Raw genomic sequence first — 11,870 nt, 5'->3', positions numbered from 1 at the left:
TACTCTTTCTGGCCTGTTTACAGTCATTAGTAAACCATGGTTTACGAATAAGTGGAATTACAGAGGACTTGGGTATAGTTTGATCAGCAATGTCATTGAGGAGATCACAAAACAATTGTATAGGATCTTCTCTGTTCGCAAATACTTCATGTTTTAAGTGTTCAGCACACAAAGCTTCATATAATGACCAATGAGCCCTGGCGAAGTTCCTTCTTGATGAAGGGGGATCATCACCAGGGTTAATTGTTTTGAGAATCGTGGGGAAGTGATCACTACCACATAGGTCATCATGAACCATCCATTCAAATTCATTATATATGTTGGAATCGGCAAGTGTCAGATCCAGGGAAGAATATGTTCCCGTAGCTGGATGTAAATAAGTGGCTGAATCGTCATTTAAAATACATCAATTATTATCAGAAATAAATTCTTCAAGGATTTTACCTTTGTTATTAGTATGGACACTGCCCCAAAGCGGGTTGTGTCCGTTAAAATCGCCCATGATAAGACATGGCTTCGGAAGTTGATCATACAGATTTTGAAGATCCGATTGTTGAATATTTGAAGAGGGAGGTATATACAAACTGCACAATGTCAGAGTAATGTGCAGAGTCAGACGCACAGCAATAGTTTGAAGATCCGTATTTAAAGTGACAGGACTGTGAATGACACTATGGTGTACCAAAATAGAGGTACCTCCAGTAGCTTTATCGCCTGGAGGGGAGAAGGAATGATAATCACTAAACCGTCTTAAATTAAAGGTATCAGTATTTTTAAGGTATGTCTCTTGAAGACATAATGCTGACGGTTAAAGATATTGATTGAGTAATTGTATTTCATTGACGTTATTCTTCAGTCCTCTGCAATTCCACTGAATTATATTAGACTATTGAGTCATGATGGTGGCTCAATTGGAGATCTCACTCGTGAATTGGAGGAGGAGCTATTCCTCCGCTTGTCCTGGAGGACAGTGTGACCTCCATGTCGAGAGGTCCAAAGGGGTTCTCCAGAGGGAGTTCTGAAGGTAAAGGGACGAAAGGTGTCTCTTTTCTGTTTAAGTGTTTTTCCTTTTGCTTTTGATGTATTGCCTGAGGCGGGCTGTTTGTTTACAGTTTTAGATTGTATCTCAGGCTGTTTCTCAGTCTGAGAGGCAGACGTAGCCTGAGTGTAGCCTGATTACTGAGGTTGTAAGCATTATTGTCTGAGACTTGACCCATTAGTGTGTCAGACATGCAACAGAGGACGTTGCCACAGATAGAGTGATCTGCACAATATGAAACATTCAACGGAGCGGAGCTCTGATTTTGGAAAAGTTTCTTGGCATGAAGGTAAGAAATGTTTTTCTTGCATTTCAATCTCATTTTTGAGGTCTCCTTTTGCCACACGGGGCAGGATTTTGAGGAAGCGCCATGTGGGCCATGACAGTTATCACATTTAAACTCCTTGTCACAGTTTGTATTGCCGTGGCTCTCACCACATCGATGACATATCACAGAGCCACGACAAGAGTTTGACCCATGACCAAACTTCTGGCACTTATAACACCGGAGCGGACTGGGGACTTACACGTCCACTCCGATATTAAAGTATCCTGCTTTAATGGATTGAGGTAGGGTTGAGCGAGAAAACGTCAAGAGATATGTGTTTGTTTTCACTATGATTCCTTCTTTCTTGACAGTGAAACGTTTTACAGCTGTCACTCCCTGATCAAAAAGCTCTGCTGCAATGTCCTCTTCTGACATGTCTGACAGACAACGCGCCCTGTCACGGATGATGCCACGGCAGGAATTCTATCTTCTGTGCACGGACACAGCAACCTCAATATTGGCAAATGTTTTGATAGATAACAAATTGAGAGATTGCTGTTTCCGTGTACATTCAACCAGAAGTGAACCACTACGGAGACGAGTGACGTTCTTAACTTCACCACAAATGCCGGATACAGGCTTAGAAATGGCAAAAGGGTTCAATTTTATCGGAAGAAAGTCAACAGCCTCGATGACAAGGAAACGAGACCAGGACTCATCAGTGGGGGAAATAGTTCTTGAAGATTCGTCAACAGTTTCATAACGCCTCTTCTTTTCATTTCTAGATGAACCAGGTAGTTGTTAAGACATGGTGAAAGGAATTTGGTTCGGCACCCCTGCTGCCCACCTACCATGGAGTGTCTACCAAGGACGATGTCAATATGCACCGGATCTCCAAGATGCTGACACCAGGGATACAGGGGTGTTATACTCCAGAGAATATGACGTGAACAGCTGTATTTGTCTACCAATTCAATGCCAAACTGGTTCGGAAAGTGAACAAGAAATTGAAGACATACATTATTCAGAGGTCAACATCACCAGATTGACCCATAAGCCACCGCCTTCTGGCATAGGACTCTATGCAATATAGTATAATAAAAAATTATACAATAGTAATCGAAGTTACCAATACCCAATAACAAGTTCAATGTGCAAAAATAGTCACCATGCACAGGGCTTGGCGTGACCAGCCGATTGTTAGAACCGGGCCAGTTCAACCACCCGTCTAGGTGAAGTAAGGGCCGAAGTGGTGTGTTGGGCAAAAGGAACACGGTTCCAGGATCCTATTGCCCTCAACCACCAGAATCCCGTCCTCCACCGACACAGGGGCGCAACCAACGGCGAACGGGTTGGTGGACCAAGTATACCCCCGGGTCCACAACGGGGGGTCGAAGAATGCTTAGCGTTACCCAGCACCCAACACGAGGAGGTGGCTCTTCACGGGTGCCGTATAATCTATTAAAAAGTAAATATAATACATATAAATCCTTATTTACAGATGGGTCCAATGACGGTGGCGCGGTGACATGTGCCACTGTCATTGGATCCAGAGCAATATCTTCTAGAATACCGGATAACAGCTCTATATTTACAGCAGAAGCAACCGCCATCTTAACAGCTCTTAAATATATTCAAAGACATTCTAAACATAAACAATATATAATCTTTTCCGACTCTCTTTCTTGCCTTTAGGCTATTAAAAATCTATCTTGCATCTATCTAGATTTGTTGACTGATCTGTAAATAGCTAAATGTTTTATTGTTGGTTTTTTAGATTAATAACTGAGATTGTTAGTGGCTGTACCCTCAAAGGGGGTTGAAGTAGCGTAAAATTATTGTCCTACTGAGAGGGTACGTACGTCCCAACACATTTAAAGTAATATTAAACTTGCCACCTTTTTAATCGTAGAATATGTGTGCTTTTAATCTATTGCTAGATTTCTCTTACATCACCAATGGCTGAAGGGAGGGGTGTAAATCCAACTAGGGTCTATGCAGGTAGCAAAGGTACTGTAAGTCCCCATGGTCCCTAGTATGGTGATCTACCTTCAGTTGTTGGCGATCTATAGCCTATTTTTATATTGTGCTGTCCCCTATAGTTGAAATGTTTTAGATTTAATTACTAGTTTTAAATTCGAATCCGTGATAATCTAGTTATTTTGCTGTCGTTCGTTGACAGGTTTTTACAGTTTACCATTACTAACTATGTATAAAATTAATTGTTCTCGTCACGATATGGCTGAAATATTGCCGATGTGACGTTAAATTGTAACTCACTCACTCACCCCTACACAGTGATTTATGAACTAGACCATATCTTAGTCTTGAAAAACATTTCTTCAGAACAATTTCAATTACGTATTTCAATAACACCGCCCTCCTCTGCTTTTTTTCATATGTATATGAAGGGAACGTGACTCTGCTCACCGTGACCTAGATTTACACAGGATTTTAGATGTATACAAACTGCAAAATGGACTCAGGACTGTGTATAACAAAGCAATGTCGCGTTTAATGCACAGCGAATGTAAGCATTTCGCGATCACACCACAGTTACACTGCGCTTTGTTCAGACATATATCCACGACCGTGCACTGAATATAAATATATAACTGCATTTGGCTATGCGTACTATTCTTAATATATCCCCAGCTAGCTGGTATGAAAGCCTCTTTCTATCCTCGTAGTCCGTGTAAACGCGTCAAGTTGTCGATTGTGCCACAGTATTTGATGAAAACGTGTTTCTGTATATTACAACGAATTTCTATGGCTATTGAATGTCTACATACAGCAGAGCATAAAGATGTTACAATCGAGTGCATACATGCTTGAGCGAATTATGAATCAGTGTTAAGCTATAAGAATCCTAAATTTCTTTCCTTCTGAAATGTCGGTTACAGAACGAATTGAGATACAACAATTAGAACCATTGGAAACACCCATATGATACATGGCAGAAAACAGTAAAAATAAAATGTCACGTGTTTAGTGAGTGAGTGATGTATCCTTTCTCACATTTTCCTAGCATTCATTGCCTTTCTGCAATCATCGGTTTATCAAGGCGTATGTACACGTGGATTTGTCGAGGTGCTTTGATGAAGGCAGGTGAAAAAAGAATCAGTGGATTTGTATTTTGACACCGAATAGTCGTTATACTAAGAGTAACATTGATAATAAATTAGGTCCTATGCGTTTCTATCTAATTCATTTTCACTAACAAACAAAAGCTGCAAAGCCCTTGCCACATTCATAAGAATATCTCCATATTCAATATAGTTATATTCATGGGTCGTCTAAATGCAACATGGATAAAAAAACAGAAATGTCATTGTCACTTCGTCGACCTTAAAGCAAACGAAACAAAACTTGGCACACATCGCTACCATGCGATAATACAACGACGTACCAAAGAATTGCCCAAATCCATGAAGAATCAAAGATATAAAAACACCTTCAAACGGCCATCAATTATCCCGCCACCAAACAAGTTTCCTTTGCGTGTGAACACAACGCGTTCTATTGTATTCATCTTCCGGTTAATGTAAATTATTAACTTAACAATTAGGATTGTTTCATTACAGCTATGGTAAGAGATAAGATGGCAATATTTATTGGCATACATAAAGTACTGTGAAATTTCGGTCATTAAAACATGTTGATATTTACGAAATTGCAACTCTTATTATTTAAATCAATAGCATCCAATCTACATGCCCGCGCCTTGATAGGTATCACATATCCTGTTTTGATATCCTGTGGATTCACTAAAATTTCATATTTTTCACATTTTTATGAAATGGAAACACTGTTGACACTGTCATGCTGACCTTCATGTTGATATATTTGTTGTCAGGAGACATTCTGTTGAGACTGACTATGACCAGGATTTTTAAAATTCTGTTTTAGATATCCAACATGGAATGGTGCTGGGTGGGATTGCTTGTGGTCTGTGTCACTGTGGCCCTCACTGGTAGGGACGTTATTCACGGAATGTAAAACAAGTGTAAACATTTGCAGATTTGTGCCTAGATTTTCGAAGCTCTCTTAGAGCTGAGATAGTCGTTAGTTAATGTTAATGTATGGCACTTACGACTATCTTAGCGCTAAGAGAGCTTCGAAAATCCAGGCCCTCTGTAGTCTTGCTTCACAAATACTTTGCTATCCTCGAATCCTATCACTATGTTCTGAAGCTAAACCTTTACAAATGACACGTAACAACTTTTTAAGCAGATGCCCAATGCCACTGCAGTACATCAGAACTCTGTGACAAGTTCCCCTCAACTCCCTGTAGTCAGATGGGTGGTCAGGACATGTGTCAGGAGGGATGGTTTGGTCCGTACTGTCAGAAACGTGAGTATGACGTTTATACATATAGATAAATACATGTCAACGTGTCACTAGTATTTGTTCATTCCACTTGTCCTGCATATTTTGTGTTCCTGTTTTCAGGAAATGTTGCTCTGCGAAGATCGTGTAGCCAGAGCAGTACACTAAATGATAATGCAAACAACTATGGAGCAGCACTTGGTGTTGACGGCAGAGCCACAACAGATGCCAGGGGCCCGCTAAGGACATGTGCTCATACAGAGCAAGAGTCAAATCCCACCTGGACTGTGAACCTGAATACTCCAGTTACAGAGAAGATACAACACATCAGACTTTATCTTCGCAACGACCGTGAGTTCACCCATACGATCAATGTGATAGTGGTAATGTCAAACGGTGCAAGCAAATGACACTCACATATACTCATAGAAACGAATAAGGGAACACCTGAATGTACAAGTGTTCCTTTATTTATTTCCAGACTTTTACCCACAGTGCAATAATACTTTGTGAAGAAACCTGGAAAATAATAAAGGAACACTTGTGCTTTCATGTGTTCCCTTATTTGTTTCCATGAGTATATTTTGTGTAGTTCATGAGTTGTTCTCACAAAGGATGTGAGCAAATGCAAAATTATTCCAAAATTTTAGTGGAATTGACATATTATCCATATTAGGACACATTCAGAATAGCATGTCACCAATGTAACATGTGAGAACAAAACATTTATAATGAAACAAAATGCTTACAAAATGCTTTGTATTTCACATTGTTAATCGTTAGATACTACGGGTACTTACAAAGTAGTCATTTGCAACGAACAAACCAATAGACTGAAATGAAACATAGCCTCATAATACGAAACGAATGAGTTACAGTGAATTAAACAGAGGGAAAATGTACACCTGTGTTTCAAGCTGAGAATCGACGACAATCATAATGTTAATATACGTGCGTGATATCAAAAACAACTGTGTCAGTTTTAGGTCAAAATGATTAGACAAACCACGTTCAACTAGTTTCTGATCAGTGATTTTCAAATTCCAAACCAATCTAATTTCTTGTTTTAATTTTATGTACAGTCATGTTATACTAGATGGACATCTATTCATCTATTTTGGGAGTGAACAAAACAATTCAAATTCACTGGTTAAATCAGTAATGGATACAGCAGCTTACACATTTCACACGGTGTCGTATCGCTATTTCTCATACGAAAAGGCGAAGTCATGTGTTCACGGTTTTGCATTTAATATTAACTATACAATCGTCTGAAATGTACAAGTAATAAATTGAGATCAATGTCAAATGTAGATACTTCCATGATGGTTAACCGAGGTGTGGGAAGTCTGAAGTGAGAGAAGGGTGAACTAGCATTTTAAACGTGATGCTCACCAGTAAATGTTTGAAATAAGAAGATCTCACAAAGTGTCTTCACCTGTCAGTTTTTTTTTACGACATGACAATCCGTTTTGTAAACAAGTATAATCAGTGCATACAAACAATACATGACATTCCTTACCTGTGCATTACGCTGTAGAATCATGTCATACTATTGTTCTTTGTGTGCTGAAGTGTGGCAATCTGGGCAGTCAACGACGTGGCATATAATGGCATGAACTGACCATTCTTATCCCTAGTTGATACAGTTAAGTGAGTGGAACTCGTCACAATATGGCTGAAATGTTGCATTTTAACTCAATAAGATATTGAGGGACGCGTTTCAAATTTGACGAAAAATATGCTAGAAGTACATTTCCAATGATTGATATTCAATATGAGAAAGGAGAGCATACACACCTGTTGGAATTTGTCTTATAAAACACGTCCTGGTAATCTGTGTCACCATTAGTAAATCTAACAGGTCGAAGCCCTCGTTTATAGTCGGGAGAATTAGCTCATTCTTAGGGCGAAGAATACGCGTGAACTTCCAAACTGAAACAACAAGTTAACCGATAGTTCAGTATGTACATCTTGTCCATGTATATGGTTATATCTTATAACATGTTTGCATAACAAGAAATTCTGTTAAGGACAGCAGCAGTTCATAGTCCATTCTTTCAATGAAATTACAAGTGATAATTTTCTTTACTTGTTTTTCTTTATATGTGTATGAAATGCTTTAGAAATACTTCATGGTAATCTTGTATTTTAGCAGTATGATTTCTTCAGATCCTTAGGATAAAATGATGAAGTCGGTGGGTTTTCTATGCCCTTTTAATATAGACCACAATCACCAGGCTCATGATTTTTAAGAAATCTCGTTTAAAAAATGTCACCTATGTCTTATGTGTATTTGTACAGACTCCAAGTAATCTATCATTGTAAAACCAGATATAGTTTAATAAAATCAAACTACAAACCTCGGAATTTTAAAACATTAACGAACCTTAAGTGCACTGATACATTCGATGTGAAGCCTCATAGGTTTTAACTTTTATCAACTGAGTTTATATGCATCATGTCCCTGGTCAAACGGTTGAGATGCTCTACTAATCATATGTGTCTTCCATCTGTGCAGTTCAGGAGAGAAGCAACGGTATGGAGATATTTGTGGGCAGCCAGATGTGCTTCAACTGGTCATCAACTGAACATCCTCCTCCTATAGCTAACGTCACCTGCCGCCAGCCACTGACAGGAACCACGGTCACAATACGGATACCTGGTCCACGGAAATTCCTTACTTTGTGTGAAGTGCAGATATTTGGTATGTCATGGCTATGTGGATTTACACATTTGGATATGTTGTTCATTGGTATGAACTAGAAAAGGTTTCACTATCGATACATGTATTATCTATCGGGCTGTTGAAACACATTAAATTACAATGGATATTGCAGCGATGAACTAAACACTTTCCACCCATCTATTAGGACTCTTAACATTAAGTATAATCCTGTTATTACTTAAATTCAATGTCCAGTGAGGTTTTCTTTATTGAATTGTTCAATCTTTTCAACAGCAGTGACAAATGTATCTATCCATCAACTGTATTCATTCAGTAGAGTTTACCACAGGCCCATGATACAATAGCAAAACTGGAGTCCCAGTCTCACGGTGCCTGTTTGTTTCTAATCAACATTACTATGTATATATCATCGGTAAGCCTTTTGACCATGCATTCGTTCGTTTACGCCATTAACAGATTGACTTGGTGTTATCCAAATTTTCACACAGATGGTAATTTTTGAACGTAATGAAGCGTCTTTGTAGGTCATACACGGTGTCATGGTTGTTCGTCTGTGCCCTATTAAATAGATGCCTTGCGCTGAGAATGTGGGTTGGAATAACGGATGGGACCCAACAAGTAACATCACTAAAATCTGTACTTCTTTTAGAAAGTTTAATCTCAAATATAACATATGTTATGTTACATTTAACCACTTTTTGAAAGAAAATGTGTTTTCCTGTTTGAAGTGGCGTATATGTTTTATCAAAGTGTTAGGTTATCAATGCATTACATACAGTTCTACATCATGTGTATTGTGACCATATCTGAAAATGTCAAACAATTATCAGTTTGCAGTGATGGGTGGTTTTCTGAAGACTGTGACAAACGGTGCAGGTGCCTTAGCAGTGCTGATCTATGTGACAAGATCACTGGTCGTTGTTCTAGGGGATGTCTCCCAGGATATTATGGAACCGACTGCCAAAGAGGTCGGAGCATAGTTACAATTTTAGTTAAATTTGATAAAGAGCCAGATGCATTTGATAATGCGTCAGATGCATGTTTCCTTTCCTGAATGAGTTTCTGAGTTAAGTGACCAGTCGTACATTGTATATGTTGAAACAGATAAGTCTCATGGCCAAAATGTACCCATACGCTACTAAACATTGACGGTAAGACCCAAAAAGGTGTGTGCCGAAACAGAGAGAGCAGATACCATGGTAGCGGTTGGGAGTATCTCATACTTACAATTAATTGAAGAAAAACACTTTTCAGTAACGATAGTGGTGGGTTGGGTTGGGCTGGGTAGCGGTTAGCTTTGTATTTTGTGCTATGATAAACAGCATTGACTAAACAGGTGATTAAACGGATACCAAAAGGGGAAAGTTTGAATAACTTTCATAAAGGTAGACGAATAAGTGTGAAAACTATCTGAATTGAATTTATAAAGGAAATCAATGTATATGCGCAACGTGCAGTCTGGTTATGTTTTCCGAAACTCTGTGGTTAAACTAATATTATTCATGTAGAACCTGTAGATGTTTGTACTCTTGTGTAACGAGATTTAACATTGAGAACACTCCCTTGTAATTTTATTGATAATACATACTGTTTTTGACTATGTGGTACCTTTCCCTCAGTATCCAGTGAATGAACTTCATCAAGTGTCATAACGTTCTTATTTGTTAGGCTAGAATAGGTTGCCACAGCATCAGATTAACTGTGGATGTGGCTAGCCATATTGAAGAGTACCTAACAAAAACCAATTCGTTTATGTACACAGCATGTCCAGATGGTTACTATGGCCTGGCCTGTGGCTTCCAGTGTGGCAACTGTGTGGATGGTGATGTTTGCATCAAGACAAATGGAACATGTCCTGGACGATGTGTAGCAGGGTGGATCAACGACAGGTGTAATCAGCGTGAGTAAACTGCAGTTGTAACATGCGCTAATTAGATGATGATAAAGTCTTTCGCATGTCTTTTAAAACTACAACCACTGCAATTATTACATGCAGTAAAATACGAATTCTAGTACTTTTGTTGGGCTGAGACCCATCCGGGATTCGAACCCACACGATCAGAGTCAGGCACCTAATCGCCAGCAGGCCAAGCCAGCCGCCTAACCCGCTTAGTCACTGCGAGTTCTGTTACATTTGATTACTTTCTAAATGACATTGTGTAATTATTCAATGTATACAGTACAGTTGTTACTTGCTTGATTTGTCCTGTTCATGTACACAATTCCATAATATATAAATATACTTATGCCTTTCATGATAGAATGTTGGTATAACTTTCTTTGTTTCTAAATAAATAATTACACTACTCTATTAACCTAACGATAGTGTTTGTAAATTTATACCTTTGGCCATCGACATGTGGTCAACATCCCGTGACTTGATTTTTCTAATGTTCTCAATTCCATCTGATCAAATGTGAATTAGAGGATGTCAGGTACATTTTCATGGGCGTCCTTTCATCTAATGTTAACAAAGTAACTGAAACAATTTGTTTATATTCACAGCATGTACAAATGGCTACTATGGTCCGAACTGTGGCTTCCAGTGTGGCAACTGTGTGGATGGTGATGTTTGCATCAAGACAAATGGAACATGTCCTGGAGGATGTGTAGCAGGGTGGATCAACGACAGGTGTAGTCAGCGTAAGTCAACTGCAATGATAACCTCAGCAACAATATGATGATAGCTTTTAGATCTTATGTCTGACTATTCAACAGAACATTTCCAAACATATTCCAAATGAACTGTTCCGTCTGTGGTGACGTCAGGGAGAATACGTGACCAAACCTGGTGGTGCATCTCAGGGTTGAAAAAATTAAAATAAGTCGGTTCAACCAAGGTGTAAAACATCGGAGAGCTCTGAAGTTTGGATAACTCTTGTTCAGAATTTGACTTTATCGTTTATCTCCATAGGAAATTCCTGGTTTGCATGAACAAAGTTTAGCAATGATTATAACAACCTACATAATATACATAGGAACCTCAGCGGACATGCCAAGAGTAAAGAGCAATATTGCCCCACTGCCCCTGACATTTGATGTTGAAATGTTAACTGCATCACAGAGGCTAACACTTGCTTAGACTATTCTTCACTGACAGGTGTTAATTTTACATTATACAGCATGCCCCGAAGGACATTATGGTGCCAATTGTGCGTCTCCGTGTGGTCACTGTCTGGACACTGACGTCTGTGACAAGGTGACAGGCAAATGTCCTGGAGGATGCCAGCCTGGATGGTGGCCAGATTTCTGTTCACAGGGTAGGTACTAAATCGCCACTTGTTCTTACATATCTTAATCGTTTTGTCTTTTTGTTAATGGTTAATAATATTTTTACAGCTTGCAGTGACGGTCGCCATGGACACCACTGTCAGTCTGAGTGTGGCCAATGTAAAAGAAACCTGTCTTGTAACAAGATCAATGGGACATGCAATCAAGGATGTCAGCCAGGGTTTCAAGAACCCCTTTGTTCAGGTGGGATGCATTTTGAATGTGATGGAAGTTATAATTTCTCATTATATTGCAGACGTCTGGCAGTTAGATGA

At 39.1% G+C, this 11,870-nt stretch overlaps 1 protein-coding gene across 1 annotated transcript; it reads left to right on the top strand.

The window, feature by feature from the left end:
- The first annotated feature begins 5,225 nt into the window (after positions 1 to 5,225).
- LOC124290455 (multiple epidermal growth factor-like domains protein 11) lies at positions 5,226 to 11,870 on the top strand. Its single transcript, XM_046727159.1, has 7 exons — positions 5,226 to 5,280; positions 5,760 to 5,987; positions 8,158 to 8,343; positions 9,156 to 9,293; positions 10,088 to 10,225; positions 11,448 to 11,585; positions 11,665 to 11,870. Exons 1-7 carry the CDS (start codon positions 5,226 to 5,228, stop codon positions 11,868 to 11,870), a joined length of 1,089 nt encoding a protein of 362 aa, XP_046583115.1.

Source organism: Haliotis rubra, unplaced genomic scaffold (assembly GCF_003918875.1).
Source record: "Haliotis rubra isolate DU_JTF1 unplaced genomic scaffold, ASM391887v1 Scf466, whole genome shotgun sequence".
Lineage (NCBI taxonomy): Eukaryota > Metazoa > Mollusca > Gastropoda > Lepetellida > Haliotidae > Haliotis > Haliotis rubra.
Note: the sequence above shows the minus strand (reverse complement) of the source record. Positions and strands in the feature narration are given on the sequence as shown.